The sequence below is a fragment of the Struthio camelus genome, chromosome 5 (assembly GCF_040807025.1).
Source record: "Struthio camelus isolate bStrCam1 chromosome 5, bStrCam1.hap1, whole genome shotgun sequence".
NCBI classification, from domain to species: Eukaryota; Metazoa; Chordata; class Aves; order Struthioniformes; family Struthionidae; genus Struthio; species Struthio camelus.
Genome location: NC_090946.1, coordinates 68,158,614 through 68,178,017, shown reverse-complemented (window position 1 = coordinate 68,178,017; position 19,404 = coordinate 68,158,614). Strand labels below are relative to the sequence as shown.

The 19,404-nt window shown below is 34.2% G+C and overlaps 1 protein-coding gene across 3 annotated transcripts in view; it reads right to left on the bottom strand.

Annotated features, from left to right (window-relative positions):
* VRK1 (VRK serine/threonine kinase 1) overlaps nucleotides 1-19,404 on the bottom strand; it is a 35,772-nt gene that overhangs the window by 6,322 nt on the left and 10,046 nt on the right. For all 3 annotated transcript variants that reach the window (XM_068946993.1, XM_068946991.1, XM_068946992.1), the window contains 9 exons: nucleotides 16,524-16,593; nucleotides 16,035-16,122; nucleotides 14,493-14,601; nucleotides 14,250-14,342; nucleotides 13,110-13,242; nucleotides 11,652-11,772; nucleotides 10,549-10,607; nucleotides 9,148-9,326; nucleotides 4,782-4,875 (listed from right to left, as the gene is read on the bottom strand). In XM_068946993.1, coding sequence (XP_068803094.1) covers nucleotides 4,782-4,875; nucleotides 9,148-9,326; nucleotides 10,549-10,607; nucleotides 11,652-11,772; nucleotides 13,110-13,242; nucleotides 14,250-14,342; nucleotides 14,493-14,601; nucleotides 16,035-16,122; nucleotides 16,524-16,593 — 946 coding nt within the window. The remainder of the gene's footprint in view (nucleotides 1-4,781; nucleotides 4,876-9,147; nucleotides 9,327-10,548; nucleotides 10,608-11,651; nucleotides 11,773-13,109; nucleotides 13,243-14,249; nucleotides 14,343-14,492; nucleotides 14,602-16,034; nucleotides 16,123-16,523; nucleotides 16,594-19,404) is intronic.

Genomic DNA, 19,404 nt, shown 5'->3' with positions numbered 1-19,404 from the left:
TTTGTCACAGAATCACATCATAGGGAAAAAAAAGTTGATATTATTACTTTTCATTAGCAGCAAACAAAAAATTCCCTGAAGTGTAACAGAGAAGTGTGCTTTATATTTTAAATGTGTTTTAGTGATAAGAGTGGTCTGAAGAGGTTGTATGGAAATAACAAAATATAAAGGAAGACTAAGTAGAAAACTGTCTTCCAAACAGATACAAGAGTAAACAGGAACACTCCCATGCTTTACATATTCAAAATTAAAGATTGGCTTTTTATTATCATCAGTACATGTTCAAGGCACTTCTCAGTGAATTTCTTTATCACTTTCAAATTGTCCATGAAAACTATTACTCAGGAAGAACTGCAAAGATGTTTTCATTTTTATATATACTTAATTTATTTTAACCTTCCTACCTATAACACTTAAAGGTCTTTCTACTTAAAATCACCACCTACAACACCTTTCCACTTTAAACAGCTTTTCAAAATCATCAAACCATTTTGGAGCAGACCATAAAAAGGCAGATCATTTCCTATCATGTTTAAATATAGTTAGTGCAAAATACAGAAGCCCATTTGTCAGTATTTCTGACAACAATGAGCAGTATTTCTGTTCTAAAATCATGCAGCTTCCTGTTAATTTTTAGATATAACTTAGCAGTGCATGCCTTTACCTTCAAAAACCAGATAACTCCTATACTAGAACATTCAACTTGCAACAGTTCTGAGGGGTAAGGGAAGGCTAAGAACAGTGCTGCACAGGACAGATCTTTTGGTAACTAGTCACAGAAACTGATACGATGTTTTAGACTAATATTCATTTACTTCTGGAGTTTTTCACCAATACTAGTCAGTACCAAGGCCTTCACAAGAAGGAATAAAAGAATAACAGACAATTAAAAATATCCTGACCAGTACAGGCTTTGTTAAAATATTTATACTAGAGTACAAAATTAAGAGATAAAAATATATCCATAATGTGAGCATGGGTGGGGATTAGAAAGCAAGTGGTGCCATGAACAAGTTCAAGAGAACCCTATGATTTGCATTCTTCTAAAGCATGAGGACAAGGCCAGTAATTCTCCATACATAAAAACTAAACTAAGTGTAAATTTAATCTAACATTAAGTAAAAAAATCTTCCTTGAATAAAGGAAAAAATCTCAACTAAAGATTTCCAAGATTATACTCCAGAACCTGATTTATGCAAAGCCACAGCCACACAACAGAAATAAATGTAAAACTAAGTTCCTATTAATAATAGTAGTTCTTAGTCAAATCTCTGCGTTTGGATTCTTTCTAATCAATCCATCAGCATAACCGTTTTCATACCAGAGCCGTTCACAGGGTTGTCATCTCTTATATCAGAAGAGCACCTAAAGACTTCAGTTAAGGCCTCACTGTTTTAGATGCAATAGACAAATATAGATGCACAATTCCTACCCTAAAAATATTCACTATTACCAAATCGAAGACATTTTCACAGGGAACTTGCATTGTCATATCTATGTTACAACAGACAGTGTTTGGTCTACATTGACCAAATTATTAATTCCCAAAATTGTTTAAAAATGTTTGCATGTGTATGTGTGTGTGTGTGTGTGTGTGTGTGTGTGTGTGTGTGTGTGTGTGTGTGTATACATATACATATAAAATACATATATATGAGAGAAATTGGAGACTGATGAACACTGGGCCATATCAAATATTTGATACAGCCCAACCTTCATCAAATCCAAAATTAAAGAAAGCTCCCAGTACTAATAGTTTTGAACCCCACCGGTAGCTTTGAACCTAACATTGCTTAAAAATTTTGATGCAACTTTTATTTTTCCAGCAATCATACCATTTTCACAGAAGTTCCCTATCCTAGCTACCTATTCCATACAAACCGATTTAAAAGAGGTGTATTAGCTCTATTAAAATTACTAAGTGTACTTCTGCAGAAGGACTGCTGGACATGGTTACCGAATTACGGCAATACACCGTTTTTTGCTGTAAAAGCATCATGATTAAAACTTTGTATTTCACTGTCATACATGAAGGCAGGTAAATACTGAAACTGTTTTCAGTATGGAGCTATAAAAGAATGGGACAGAAACTTTTAAGTAGAAATCACCTCTTCTGACAACATTTTTCCTGATGGAAAGAAAATGACTAATAGATTACTTCAGCATCATTCATCTTGAAAAAGTATACATCTTAAAATTCCAGCTTTCAGGAAAGCATATGAGTTGCCATTATCACAGAAAAAAGGGGAAATTGATCATAACCTGCTAATTTAAATCCAAAAAAACAAATTTAAGAATGCCATAGAATTTTGTGTATCTAATTTTGGAAGTAAAAGAGTTTATTTCTGGTGGGTTTCCTGAGACACTGTTTCTAAAAAGAAGATTCTAACGCTCTTGGCTTGCCAGTTCTAGAAAGGCTGATGGCTCACATGGTTGAAAGAGATGGCCTTTTCTGTACTCATCTGAGCGACCACTCTTAAAACAGAGGGAACAGAGGGAACAGAGGGAAGGAGGAAGCAGTGGCACAAAATTCAGAATGTCCTATATAGGCTGGATTCTTTCTTCCTCCTCCAGCAATCTTGGTGGCTCCCTAATCTCAGCAGCAACAGATTTCTTTACTGGCAGTCTCTACAGCCACCGACCACCTTTGTGTACTCCAGCTGCTGCACAACTGATCAGGATCTTTTTGGCATGCTATCTGCTGGCTGGATAGGACAAACTGCATAGTAGGACCCAGTTAATGCTAATTAGTTGAACAGTAAGAACTGCATCATTCTTCTTACCACTGTTTTAACTCCACATACTTCTGAAATATTGTTTGACCACCTGAAGAGTAGATCCTGTTCAGCCATGTTCATACTCATATTGGAAACCAATAAAATACTATTTCAAGAACTTGCAGAATGTTTTTGTATGACTAAACTTCAATTTCTACAAGAATTAAGACTCATCAATAAATTATACATTTTAATGGATAGTAAACATTCTTTTAATTACAGAACTAATCACATAAGGGAGAAAAGTCCTTGGTAACATAAAATCAGACTGCAAAACAGTTTGAAATATTTCTATAACAATCAATTATTTTCAATTTATCAAAAGCATAAGATGCGAAAAAGAGTTGCCTCTTTCGCCTACGCAGATTTAAGAAACATATAGTAAGTGGTAACATTTTTAATTCCAAAGTTGAAGAGAAGGCAGTGCATAAGTACACACATCACTTTTCACCCCAAAACGTTTGGTATTCACCCCATTTGGTATTCACTAAATTGGGTAGTACAAAAAGGTGAAATTAGAATCACTTCATCTATAACTCTATTAAATTGACAAGGGAAGGTTTAAATTCAAGTTCATGTCCATCACTCATTTTAACTGCTGAATGTTAAAAATATATAGCCTACCAAACACATTTAATTAGTCTGAAAAAACTTAGCTTTTACAAAGAGCTGCTGCTACTACTTGGACTGCGATTTCTCAAGCTCTCTCTTATCTCAGTCTATGAGAGTCTCAATACACAATTCCAGAGGGATGCAAAAAAAAAAAAAAAATATATATATATATATATATATATAAAATGTTCATGTACATCAAATAGCAACCAGTAAGCAGTCAGCTATACTTTTAAATATTTTGCTATAAAATAAATTAAGAATACAAGTCAGTATAAAAAAAAAGTTCTTTCAAAGAAAATATAATCTAGCTAATTATCATTTTTCAGCCACTGACAGACTAAAAAATTTGTAATATACTGAAGTCAACAACTCAAAAGGCATCAGAATGAGAGAGACATAAATCATTGACTTCAATGATCAGAATTCTATAATGTTTACAGCTGAAAATGAACAGAATAGTGTATCCTTCCGGAATGACAGTCACTTACTTATCCTTTGCACCATACTGATTGGTTAAATACACTAGGGTCAATCCTTAATTCACTAATATGGTTTTTTTTTTGTTTTAAATATAAACATTAGAAACATTTTCCCATCCTGCCATACTACTACTTCACACCTTTTTTAAACAGGCAGATCTGTTTTGAGGTAGAATTTAGTGTTTGAGTGCTATTGTTTTATTATTTTTAGACTATTTGACCATATATAACATCTGGCCTTTTACTTAAAGTCTGAAGCAAAAGTCTCTAGAATAAATATTTTTGTAATTAATTGAATTCAGTTCTCATGTACACGAAGGAGCTACTAGGCTAGAGCAAGGAACAGTTTGACCAGACACTTAACACAAGCTTATCCTGTACAGATCTACTGAAGTATTCTGATCTTGGATTTGCAAGATCTTAAACCTACTTCACCTGTTTATGGTTTTTTTTTTTTTTTTCCCCCAAAAAAACACTGCCGGCTATACTACTTGTACCAAATTACTTAAAAACCTAACTTCAGTATGGTCTATCCTTATAGCTAATCCTTTCCTTGACTTTAAACACACTCACTCTTGTAAGTGGCTGCTGCTAGCCTCTGATTGTAACATACTGTGATGAAGAGGTCTTGAGGAGTCGACATTTTCTGACATCAAATTGGACAAAACGAGAGGAGAAAAATAAAAATGGTGAATGATGGTGAAAGGGACAGGGTGCAACCACTAACTTTTATCAACTGAACATTTCTACCAGCTTTATGTAGCATATACCTAGAGAGAATATACACATAGAAAGTTTGCATATCTCAGTTTTATTATAGCTAATCTAAAAAGAAAATACGAAAGAAAAAAGCATTTCAACTGCTAGAGACAAATAGCACAAGTGCCTATGAGCACTTCTTTTGACTTACTAGAAGAAGTAGGTTTCTTTTTTTGTGGACTTCCTACATCTTCCATTTCTGCTTCAGTGCCCTCATCAGTTGCAGCTACTGTCTTCCTTTTTTTCTATAAAGAAAAATGGCAATTGCACTCAAGAACAGGAAAGGCCACACAAAGTAGAAAACATCTTCATAAGGTACTCCCCCAATTTTAAGCATTATTTCCTCATATAAGACATCTCCATTTGTAGAGAAAACTGATTCATATGCAAAAGTTGTTAGTGCTAGGCAACAGTCAATTTAAAAGTTCAGCTCCCCTGTCTATACATCACTTTAAGAATTTATATTTTTTGCATACGAAAACAGTCTTTATGATAAAAATTTATTTTTATTTACTTTGAATAACTGCTACTAAAGGATCAATCTGAAAAATCTTAACACAGAAAAAGTACTTTACCCAAAGTTGATTTTCTTTTTTTTTTTTTTTAAGCAATTACACCTCATTAAGTTCAAGCTTATCTGAATCCACACTTCTTAAGGCTTTCTTTGCACAGCTTAAAAGTACCTAACACCCACTGACAGTACATTATTATTTTTTCTAATAGCAACTACGGGTTCTGTTCCAGAGAGAGGTACTTGGAAAAGCTGAATTCTATTCAAGGTACATTATCTTAAAACCTCTAAATAGATAGAACTGTTATTATCTGTGTATTACAATTAATCCTACTATTACAAAGTATTCTTCAGGTGGTTACGGAAAGGTTATTTTTCAAAGCTACGTCACTTTTGCAAAGGATGAGTTGTCCTATATCTGTATCAGGGACACGGAGGATAACTGATGAACGCTGGAAGAGTTTACCTTTTTTTTTTTCAATTTTTTTAAATTGTGTAAGACTGCACCGCTTTACTAACACAGCTTTAAAAACGGTTACAACTTCACATAGCTCACGAGAGAAGGGGAGAGTGCATTACATCTTTCTTTTCTAAAGTGTTGCTTCATGATTACCATCTAAACCCTGCTGGGCTGAACAGATTGGTTCGATAATTACATACAATAACTGCAGTGGGCAGGTAACCCTCAGCTGGCACAGGGCAGCTCCCCTGTGAGAACTTCCATATGCAAACTGCACTGATGGAGTGCATTAGGTACATCTTTCCTGCCGGTGCACAGGCCTGATTACCGCCAGCCAAGACTCCAAGGTTAGCATGTCAGCAGATTTGTGATGCATTAGGCAGGAATAAACACAGACACTTTTGTTCATTCTGACCAAAATTAAGGAGGACTATTTCAGCACTGTACTGCTTTTATATGAGAGATAATGCATTCCTCCCAATTGTCCTAGAAAAGATTTCAAATGCTTATCATAAAAACAGATATCCAATACATGCTACACAAAAGCAAAATACATTTATCTTGTTTCCAAGCTTATTTAATAAAAAGTGGTTTCTTAATCTTGCTGCAGGTGAATTACATAGCAATAGGAATCAGGCAGCATTCATCTGACAAAAGCAACACCTGCGCATCTGAAGCGGAACATTAGAAGGAACTACAAATCACTAAAATCCATATTTCTCCAGTTTAGTTTACTCCCAATATTTCCCAGCAACTAGTAAGTGATGTTAGTGTACTCAGCACTTAAGAGAAAAAAAGAAAGAAAGAAAGATGTGGTTCTTACTCTAAATAATTTAGTCAAGATTTCCAAATACTGCCTTTAACGCAAGATATTGTCAGCTTCTTGTTCTTGCTAGAACTGTTATAAAATACCACACACACACACACCAACATGCAAGCATTACACAGAAATGAAAAACTCTAGCTGAATTTTTGGACTCTATTTCATTTATTTAAACATCAGGGGAAACTTGAGTCATGATACAGAGAATAAAATGCTAATTTTTAACATAGCAAGCATTTGTCAATTTGAGCCAGATACCAATACTGGAGAGTGATTGAGATTCCACAACCGTCATGCTTATATGCAACATATAGTGCACGTCATGGCTCAATTAGCTATACGAGCTAAGTGCACCAGAGAATCCTACATTCCAATAATTTATTTAAACAGGAGTCAAAAATAAGCTCTTCTAGTTATTAAACAGTATAGCTTCAGAACACTGAATAACACTGTTTTAAGAAAGGTGAGCGTTACGGTAGATTGCCCCAAAGGAATATAAGGGCAGGTGTCTTAAGAACTGTCATGATTAAAAGATCAGTACAGAAGAAATGCCATAAATCCTCTATCCCAGAGGTCAGCATTTTCTCAAGGGTGAATGCCAGGCTGCATTTTTCTTTCCCATATTAGACATTAAGCATGCCAAAAGAATGCAGCATGTGCTAAAGGATACTGGCTTTCAGAGGTAAGATGCTACTGATCAGTGGCACATTCTATCTACCGAAAGCAGTTTCCAACAACGTTTGGAACTTGGAGCTTACTTTTAAAATACTAAGTCATCAAGTCAACCTTCCTGTCACAGCAGAAAATATATACATTTTTAATTAGCATAATACTTTCTTCCTCTGTGAGTCTAAATGCCCAGCTATTTTCTAGTCCAGCTCTCTCATGACCTCCAGCTAACACAAATCTTGCTTTCCAATTCTCTTAGCTTCTCACTAATGGTGATAACCTTTCCTCTGGAAGGAAAACCTAACAGCATCCTGGTTGAGGACACCGGTTCCCAAATACACATTTTGGGACAAAGGACTTGTTGGTGAGGACCCTCATTCTACTTATTCTTGAGGAGAAGTTCAAGATACAACCCTGGAAGGAGGAATGATTCAATTTATTCTTCTACCCTAGCCTACAGTCACAGCTGTTACTAGGCCTAGAAAATGCAGCACTGAAGCAAGAGTCTTCTGACCTAGTATTTTGTCAAAAGCAAACAGACTATGTCAACCCGATTTCAAGCAATCTTATTCTTTAGCCACAGCTAGCATGAAGTACCACTGCAGTTTGAAGTGGACTGCTGGAAATAATTATTCAAAAGGGTCAGTAACACCTATTATTTTATTTAAGTGCTTAAATATATTTGTGACAACCGACCAAGTTGACCACTCATGTGGTGCCTCAAGTGAAAACATAAAAAACTCAGCGTAAAAGGTCCTAATTGATGTTAACACATAAGAACCTATGGAGAAGGATTATCTCACCCTTTGGGGATGGTTTTGACTGAAAGGAGCTAAAGTAGTAAGATTTTTGAAGTTTTATTCCATTGGCAATGTGCACTAGGCATCTCTGCTGGACAAGGACATAAAAGGTCACAGATGTTGGCTCTGCAGCAGGCCAAGTTATTCAGCAAAGAAGCCAGCCAACCATTAAAAACAGATTTTCTCTAAAACACAAGTCTCAAGCCATGTAGATCCACAGGGGAGGGGAAGAGAAGAATTTTTGCTAGTGAACTCTCCTTTTGGACCGATTGAGCAGAAAATATTAATATAAAGACCACGGGCATACAGTTTTAGTCAGAGTACTGTTTCGTGGTCAAAAAGAACTGAGCAAAACTAGAGCATATATGTAGAAGATTTTAAGGTCTTACAATTTTTGTTTGTTTTGTGTTTTTTGCCCATCTTTAACATACAGCTGATCTAAGGCAGACAGAATTCTTGTACTATCATCCTATATTATAATTCTCAGCTTCCTAGTTTATGCTAGAGAAACTAAGAGGCTGCCCACTTGTAATCAAACCCAAATAAATGCCCAAATAAATGCCCTTAGAAGTGCAGGATAATATTTATCGTTTCCCTCTTTCTCCATTTTTGTTGTTATAAAACATTTTAACATACTATTTCCCTAACAAAAAAAGTTCTCACGCTGCATTCAAATGTGCAACCCAATTTAGAATTTAAAGGCTTCTTACATACAAAAAATAAAATACTTCTATCACTAAAATTAAGATTCATAAACAACATACTAGATCACTGTGAATTCAATATGGAACTTCAGTACCAAACACTTGGCATAAAGATGTGCATTTAAGAACAAACTTTGAAGTAATCATGGAAAGGAAATCAGTAAGAAATAACTAGACTTATTTTTCCTTACATGTATTTTGACCCATCTGGAGAATTTTAAAATTTTGAGAAAGATAAGTAAATTAACTGAATGTTCATCTGCTGAAATGTCATTACAACTAAATATGTATTCTGTTACCAAAGGTACAATTCATTATTTATTATGAAAGTACACCTACAAGCATCATTCTATATTAAGCTTTCATAACAATTTGTGAAGTTAAAATCACAGAAATAACGTATATGAGTAGGACTTAAACAAATAAACATTTGGCTATTTGCTTATTTCCTATTTGATGCAGCTCTGACACCTACTTCTGATATCACTTTAATTCTTTTACTTACTCCAAAAATGCATTAAAAGCTGACATAAAATTTTAAAATACAAACCTTTTGCACTGGCTTTGTTTGCAAGTCTCCATTCTCTGACAAGCCAAAGTCAAGTAGTCCGTCATCTCTTTGCCCAATGGCCCTGAGGCCTTGCAGAAGTATTTCTCGAAAATGCTGATATACAGGTTTCTCTTCATAGCTCAGTAGCTTCACCTTTTCCATATATCTGGCTATTTCATCTAAGGAAATGGTACCTCTAATTAATTTCTGTCTGAAAACATTTTAATCGTTAGCTTTTACCATAAAAGAGTCAGAAAGTATGCATGCACTACTTATACTATTTTTTGAAATGATTATTTATAAACTCATAATTATGATTTCGTCATAACATATTTTACGGAAAAAAATCATACCAAGGTTCATTACCAGCGACGACAGCATCTTATAAATTTATGTTTCTTATACAGTTATTGTAACAAAGAAAATAGTCGATCATAAAAAAAGTAATAGAGCAATCTTCACCAATGAATGCTTATTTACACAGTATTTCTTACACCTATATTTTAAAATGTTGAAAAGGAAACTCAGTATAATCCAAGCACTTCATCAGTTACATAAAGAAAAAATATATATATAAAAATAAAACGAAGAAAACAAATTTGAACATTGTAAAACCACACAAGCAGTACTCAACAGAGAAAATCCTTTAACCACCAGAAGTAGCTGGAAATAACAAAATATTTAAGTTTATATTCCCAACAAATCACCAATGCCAAATACAAACAATCGTCTAGAATTCAAGTTTGCATTACTTCATATTTTAAATTTCTAGAATTCAGCTGTGAAAATCGACTTACACATTTCATGTTTGCAAATATGCAATTCTGTCTTCTAGTCAGAGGCAACAGACACACTACAGTTCAAATAGCTACAGCCAAAAGGAAAAGACTCTAAGCTATTACTACTCAAAAACTGAATCAGTGCCGCTTTGTTTTTGCCAAGAAAAGTAAAAAGAAAAAAAAAGGTGCAAACTCCAGTAACCAACGGAGATTTAAAGAAGCAACAGAGAGAATACCATTCCTGACACACACGTCTCAGGAAAAGTTTCTGATAATCTGAAACTTCATACCTTCTGCAGCAACTGAATTTATCCGTTTCTATTTGAATTCAAAGTAACATAGTCCTCCTCTGCATACACTCAATTTGCCCCATATAAACTGGAACTTCAAAGCTTCTACCCAACCTCTAAAGTGTTCTACAACGTGGTGATAGCACCCAAAGAGGCACATAGGAGCTTTTTATACATACATACATATATGTATGTACATATATGTACATATATGTATGTATGTATGTGTCTGTGTGCATATGCATATATAAAATAAAACAAAAATGATTTAAGAATGTTTACCAAGTGGTATACAATTTAAAGTATTACTATTTTAAAATAGCTCTTCTTACCTGGTTTATTTTTCCCTGGAAAACATTTGTCCATCAAATCTGAAATATTATCTCTACATCTGAAAAACAAAATTATTCAAAACTATTATTTCTTTCAAGTTTTGAATACCAACTCTTCTGACACACTTCCTAAGAATGTGGCTTGGGACACGACCAGAAGCAGAAAAACCTGGTAGACGAGCCTTCAGTATGACTAAGTATGAGTGCATTTTTATAAGCGCAGTGCCTTTCAGAACCTGATGAGTGCCAGACAGGTTATCTGAAACAGGATAAGCTTTTGTTCCAGCAGTTTTCCATTCTTATAAAAGCAAGAAAGTAGAAGCCTGAAGGAAAAGAACTGTTCCATTTAAAACTTTCACATACCAGTGCCCTCATCTCTTCCTGCTAGAGGACTCTTTCTCAAACTGATACTACTCAGAGCAGCTTCCGTGCCAAATCAGTAACTACAAAGGGAAAAGTAAGCTCTGCTTACTGATGGAGGCAGAAGAGTTAGAAGTAGAGAGAAGGAAACCAGATTAACAAATATGTGTGAATGAGACAAACTGATACACACGGACAGTTTTCTTGATATTGGGTATCTGAAAAGAAAGGTTTGAGGGTTAGGGAGAGGAACAAAAAAAACAAAAACCCCAAAACTCACATTAGTAGCCCTCTAGCTGGGGCAGCGGTCAAAGAATTTGGAGATCCAACTTTAGCTCTGCCCTCTGCCACAGACTTCAGGGCATAATCCTACAAAGGTTACTCAGAATCTATCCTACTGTTTCTCTTTCTGTACAGGACTAATGGTTATCTCCACACTGATAAGACTGCTGTAAAGTATTACCATGGTGGTATTCTAAAATAACAGCACTGTGGCATAAATAACCATCTCACATATCCAAAAAGATGACAGCTAGAGGAAAATTTGGAACAATACAACTAAACAAAGCTTAATTATAAGCCAAAAATGCATGCGGCATGATGAAGGGAAATTGAGGAGGAACACACTATGATACCCTACTCACCAAAAGGGAATTTATTAAAAGTACAAAACCCTGATACATCGAGACATTTCCATTCCTATTTTTGATTTCAAAGGACAAAGAAAACAAGAAGTTTCTCACCTGATTTTTGAGTCTTTGACAAAGTTTGGATCTTTCAAATTATCCTCCCATGGTAGATGGCCACTAAGCCAATGAATCATACAATAACCCAAAATCTCCAGATCACCACGTCTTGATGGAGCTAAATACACATACATACATAAAAAAAAACCAAGAACTTTAAGAATAGGTGGAAAAAACCCATATTTTAACAACTGTTAAAACTTGCAAATGTGGGAAGAGAGTAGAAAGCCAATGCTGACAATGTAAGACTCCTGAATCTCTTGACTCTTTTTTTGTTTGTTTCTTTTAAGTGTGAAAGCAAGGAAGGGAAAAATATTGCTCCTACATGTGGAACTTACTTTTCAAGTCCTTTATCAATCTCTTTTTTCTACTCAAGAACATGACATGCTGCAGTTATCCCAATTTGTGAAGCTTTTTAAGTAGTTGGATCAGGAAAAAAACGGAGCAGGATAGTGAAGTGATTGAATTTCTGTTTAAAACAGCTTTTACTTCCCCTCTTCTATAAAAAAAGGTAGTAGTGCTGAAGCCCCAGTTCCCAAAATAATTATTCTGCAAAACTGAAATATTTCATGTGGCCTGAAAGCCAAGTAGAGCACAGTAAAATATCACATCCCTAAGTCTGGCCAAATAGACCTCATTTAGATATTGACCGCAGATCACGCTTCAAAGGGATAAGCGGGCTTATCAAGCAATCTTCATTCAGTCAGTTTTAAGCATAGGATAGGTGCAACACTTCAGTAAAGTAGTAATACTTTATTTACTAAATACTTTAGTAGTAAATATCAATTTTCAACACTGACATTTTTGCAAGACAGGCTTTTACATTTTTCTGCTAATTAAATAAAATTTTAAAATGAAGAAAATAAAACTGATGTTCACTACAAATCCTCTATGTTCATTCAGACATGGTCAAGTCATTCTCATGTTCAGCATTTTCTCACTTCTTGCTTTTCAACGTTCAGTGACTAGAGGCACAATTACAAAATAATTTTTTGTTAAAACATCATCTAAAAACTAATTTATAAACAAAATGAAGTATATTGTACATCTTTGCCACAAAGAAACAATCTTCAGGTTGATAATGGGAACTATTTATCCCCTAAAAGCAGAGCCTGTTTTTCTGTCAAGACTTCAGAAGCAATATTCCATTTCTACTTAAGACAATAAAAGGCAATACACTAAACAGCTTACACAGTCTTCATTAATTAAGGAAATCTATGCAAAAAAGTTGCACTAAAAAATACAGTAAATTAATACCAAAGCAAAAGCTAGTAAATGTAGGGGAAAAAAAAACAAATGCCAGGATAGGTCACGTAGAGGAAGAAGAGAGATATTACTGCAAATTCAGAAACTTAGTTGTTTACAAACACAGTACAGCAAGTAAACCTTCTAAATTTATTTTTAAAAGGCTATACAAATGCCTGTCACTGAGAACAAAAGTTTTTGGATCCTTACCCACACCACTGTGTGCATCAATACTGGTATATTCAATAGTTCCATCATGACACCTTTTAGGATCCTCTTTATACACTTTGTGAACTCCTTCGGGACAGTATCGGTAGGCAAGTCCATAATCCACCAAGTACACCTAATAATTCCCACACAGAATTCAAAGATTAAGGAACTACAAATACAAAAATATACAAATAGAAATAACTCTCAACTGTTCACATAACTTCTTAAAAAGAATTATAAATTGTCACTTTTTCAACTTAAATGATCCTTTCTCAATGTTTTATTGTGATTACTGCATACAATTTGAAAACAACATGTTAGATAGCTTTTGTCATTTTCCACAGAGCAGGCTGTTCTGGAAATCATTTCTTGCTGATGCAGGGGTCAAGTACAGCAAAATATTCAGTTATTACCAGTAAGATTACATACACTAAAAAGATTCAACGTTCATATACAATTATAAATATACTTACTGGCCTACCTTCCTTGAATTCAGCTGTCCTGTTTGAACACTAGACTTATAAACAGTGTTGTAAAATGAACACACCTATTATTACTCCTCACTAACAGCACAGTTACTTTAGAGGAACTGACATTATTTTACTCATTTAATAAGCTAACACGTTTGGATAAGAAGATATACACAATTTGGAATTCTAATATGTGTTTTCTGAATAGTAAAGAGAGTTAAAAATGCAGAAAAATGAAAGACTTCTACAAATCAAGCGGAACAATCAACACTTTAAAGACCAATTTTTCCAAGTAGCAGAACAGTTATCTGATGGATTTCTTGAACAAAGGAATGAAGTAACAATGCAGACAGGCAAACATAATTTGCTGTGTACTATACAATTTTAAGCTTCCACCTGCAAATATCTATCTGAGAGTCAATTTTTTTTTCTTTTTAAATCATGAGAATTTCTCTAGAATATTATTTAGGGCAAACAGTCAATTTGATAAACTGTCCAACAAATTGCATAAAAAAGTAGAATATTAACTAGATATAAATGTCAAGCAGAAATAATGTTACTACATACATTTTCTAAAATGAGCTTCTGCTAGATTTCACAGGTTCAAAGCACTTCCATGTGCTGTCAAACAAAGGCTTAAAACATGAGGAAAAAAATGCATTAGAAATACCTGATTAGGGTTCTTGTAACTCAGAAGAAGATTTGAGGCCTTGATGTCTCCGTGCACATATTCGTGCTCATGGATATATTCCAGAATATCAAGCTAATAAAACAAAATATAGTCATATCAGTGCAGTACCCAACTCCAACCAGCAGATGACCTGTATTCAGCACAAAAGTGTGATTTAACAGAAAGGCTAAAGGGACATTTAACAAAAAGAAGCCAGATCGTAAAATTCCTTTTTAAACTTACTATTCTCAGGCCTAACTGCAGTACAGTTTTGTGGGCAAATCGTTTTGCATTCTCTTCATATATTTTCTGAAGATCTCTCCCAAACCTGTCCATTATCATAAATCGATAGCTAATTTCACAAAGAGAAACAACAAAAAGTTACTGACTTGTACTTAGCAAAGTTTTTTTTTATCTATACGTTCATTACATGAACTACAGAAGAAAAGATCTCTCTCAACAGACAAACTTCAGGTACGGAGGAAATAATTATATGGGATATACCTGACATTCTTTATACTGTACTCGACTCTAACTTATTTCGTTTACATCAGCTCGTCAAAAGTTTGTCTCTCAAAAAGAACTGCTCTTTATGCCTCGCTAGTTAAGCGATACAAAAGCAAGTATCCATATGGGAAAATACCTGTGTTATAATTCACTACAGGAAAAAACAAGTGTCAATAACTCACAGAAATACATTCTTGGCTTTACAAATGATTGAATACATCAATATGGTCACTTTTAAAAGTTGGTTTCTCTGATCTGTAACCTTTCTTTCAACTTATTAAAAAAAAGAAAAAAGAAAGAAAAGAAAAACGAAAAACTCACTTGCCAAAGGTGTTTTGATATTCACTGCTACAGTCAAATTGGTTCTACTGGTATAAGAGCTCACAGCAGCTCTATTAGCGTTAAGAGTCTCGTACTTTAAACGACAAATACGACGAAAAGCTTACTTGGAAAAAACTTCATTTTTTTCTTATGTTTACTTTTGCCTCTCAGAATTAATATTGTTTTCACATCAGATTAGTTTCAAACTGAGGAACTATTGGGCCATTGCATTCCAACTGCCCTATTCAATGGCCCATACAAAAAGCCTGTCCTAGTCTAAACTGCTTGAGTAGTAAAATTTCTTTACAGCATAGCTATACAAAGTCCACTACGAAACCAGGACTGCTACATAAACATGTATACTGTTCAAAATTAAGTAACAAAAACCCTTCATGATATCAAACAATACTAAAAATCATCCCTAAACTTAAGATAAATGTAACGTGAGTAGCAGCAATTATTCTAGCTCACAGATTAAGTCAAAAAACTATCCCTAGAGAAAATCAAACAGGTGTAGAGAGAGCACTAAATCCTTTATATTCATGAGTCAAAATACTCTTAACTGCACACCGTGCTAGAATAAATAAAAAGGAAAAAACTTAAAAGGTAGTCATATTAGTCAAAGACAACTACGTTAAAAGTGGACTTTATTTTAAATCAGGAACGAAGAGCATCTAAATCACCAATATGTAGAGTTACTGTATTATGGCGATGTTTGAGACAAATGAAAACTGAATCAGTAAGAATATAAGACACAAATATGAGCAACAAACAGAATATAGATAGAATTTATCTATTCCTTATACATACACTATTATGAACATGAAATTTTGCAATATAAAAATGAACAACATGCAGATAGCTGGAAAATGTATCTTATAAACTAAATTTGGTTAAAAGGGATAGCAGTTGTGGATGGAATAAATCCCAGTATGTGCCAACAACAGATTCATTTACCTGTTTCCACTTTTTTCATGCAAGCCAGAACCCCAATATCTTGGGACACCTAAATATTTCAGTTTACGGGACTTAGTCCACTTCTGAACTAAAAATACAAATAAAGGTAAGTTCATGAATTCATATCAGTAGAGACTTACATAAAAGGCAGTACTCATATTACTTCGAGTTCCTGCACGCATGTAGGCTAATTATCATTTTACAGAAAGTCGTATGTGAGCTATAGTGGTAAGCAGGTGACACACATCCTTTACAGGGACAGAGATACAGCTAAAAGTGTCAATTTATATAATACCAGTAACACAGTTATAAAGAACATCTTACAAAAAAAATCCTGATTTTACTACATGTCTGAATTAAATTTTCATCATTTAAAAATACTTTCAAAAATGATCTAAAAGGATTCCTTTTAAAGAGCCACTTTACCCCTGTAGGCTTTACTTTCCTAGACGCTGTAGTTCGTTAAAAACATTTTAATAGACTGCTTACTTTCATCTGGCTTAGCAGCTCGCATGTAGAACTTTAACTCAGTAAAAAGAGGTCCATTCTGGCTGGGTTCCTTCAAGACAATTTAAAATTAGTTAAAAAGTGCTGTGTTAGTAACTAATAATTATTAAAGGTTCACAAAATGTAATGTTCACTATATATTCTCTATATATTCTCTCTTTACTCAGTGCTGATACTTCATTACAGTACGTTCTCTTTACAAAATAAAGATGACCAAGTAGTTATTTTATAATAAATTGCTCAGCACTAAGGGTATCAAAAAATTCTTTCTCATAACAAAAGACCAAAGAATAACGAATTAACTGAAGCATACAGAAATATTACCAATAAGTGGCAGAAGTAGTTTTGCAGAGAATATTAAATAACATTAATCATGTTGAATTTTCCAAGTTAAAGCTGAACTGCACCAACTCTAGTAGATTTTAGTAACCCCAAAATAACATCTGAAATCATTTGATGGAAAAATGTTAACGAAAGTTAAATTCTTGATGAACATATGATATTTTTTCCTCTTCATACGTTAGTTGATCAAGGCAAGAATTGCAGAGGATTTCAAAATTTCTCTTAACAAGCTGAATTACAAAAACTGTATCTATTTTGACTTAAGCATCTACCTTGTGTTAAAGCTAACATAAGATACTTTGATTCCATTTCCTAGGGACAAATCTGCGGTAACTATATATTACAAGTAAAATATGTGAAAACATCAAAGCTTTGCAATACTACAAGAACTGCTAGTGAGTGAGTGCCTTAACTGTACACTTCCAGAAGTCTGTGCAGAAAAAAACCCTTAAAGTTGTGATTTCAACTGTCAATTTTTCAATTTTGAAGTAACTGATTCCGAGATAAGTTTCAGCAATTTATTTTACGCTATAGTTACTTATATATGTTCAAACTCATTCCATTTCAATGGAAATACCTGTTTTGGAATATCCTAGGGTTTAAAAACCAAACAAAATACAGGTATGTTACTACTGGTAAAAAAAAAAAAAAAAAAACCAGAGAGAATGTACTCATGTATTAGCAAAAGTTTCAAGATGTGTAATCTTAAACCATTTTAATTGTAACTTTTAAATGCAGATGCAGCGATCCAGAAAATTGTTAAATGCCAAAATACACTGCTCAGTTAATATGGGTTTACTGCTGTCTGACATTAATGAATCAATGCAAAGAGGTCAAGCCCACAGATAACTGTGGTCCTTAATGTGTACCTGATTTATTGGCTGAGAAGCAGAGTAGGAAAACCAGTCAGAATAAGACCGCATACCAGCTTAGGCACCAATCACAGGCCTAGACATTGCAGTAGAATGTTACAACCGTATTCGCCTCACTTTCCCCAACAATATTGCCCTGAAAGACATTGGAGCCTACAGTTTTCTGGCTCCTCTGTGGAACAGACCGCTGTATTTGTTCAGACCAGTATTAAGCCATGAAGATTTAAAAAAAAAAAAAAAAAAAAAAAAAAACCCACACACAAACACTACACCAACTGATCTTTGCCCAGAAACTTTGGTACATGCATAACAACTTTCAGTTATTTTATTGATCCACCAGGGTAACAAGACTAGTCATATATAGATTACATGCACAGAGGAGAAAGTGAAATCTTATACTGCAGGTATCCTACACCTAAGTTACCTGATGTACTCATTTGTTTCTGTGTAGCATAATCAATTAAAGCTCTAAATTAATTAGGATGAAAGTTACACATATGATTTTGATTCAGTTTACACAGATGTGAAGAATGTTATTCTGCTACTAAAACTTAGCAAAAAAGTGCAGGCGCTAAAGATCTTAAAGTATCCTTTTTTAATTATGTTATCCAAAAACATTATTTCTATGTACTGAAAAAAAAAAAAATCTTTCTCTGGTCAGAGCAAAGGTTGAAAATCCGGTATCTTTTCATATTTGAAGGGCCGGATAGCTGATTTAAACACAAAATTGAACTCAGCAATGACTATGGAGCTGTTTCCCCATAATACCGTTAATACTACATACAGATAAATGAATGCACGTGCTATGTTAAAAAAAGCTCATGTAATGATGTCCAATATTTGCCATACTAGCAACCTTATAATACACTAAAAACAGAAAGACTTCAAACTCAATTTTCCACAGCTTTATGCCCAGAGCCATTCTAAACACACTCGTGGTTTGCAAAATTGAAATTAAAGTCTAATTAGAAGACAGATCATAATGAAAGAGATTATGGAGTACATGTCAAAACTCAACTAACTTCTTCAAGTAATATTTTAAAGAATTCTGATCTTTTTCAGTCAGCAATTTAACAAAGTATTATTAAACTCTGTATCCACTGCTGCCCAATGACACCTGAAAGGTTCACATGTTAAAAAACATCTGTTTACTAATAAAAACTGTGGTTCATTTCATTCTGCTTAGACACCAGTAGTACAAGGATACGTCAAAGACTAAGCCAATTTCCATCCCACTTTAATAGCTTAATTTGAAGAACGTTATGATACAAGCACATATTTTGTTAAACCCTAATAATTGTTCGAGGCTGTTAGCCACTTTTCTTCAGCTGATGGATCAACTAGGAATCACCCAGAGCATCAGAAAATAGGCCCTTATTAGTAGCTGCATTATGCTAGGCTGCAGAGGCATAGAACATTATGGGTCATTTGTGAGGGCAGCACAACAACTGGGCTACACTTTATTACCATAAACACAAAATTATAAAAGACAAATCAAAAGTGAGTAGTCATGAGGGATTTGCAATGGGGGTATTTACAAATTGTTACGATAAAGTGAACCTCGCATAAAAACAATTCAAAAGATGTTGTGACAATTCTTATAATCAGAGCCCAAAGTGGAAGGGAGAAGCAGATGAACTGGAGAAGAA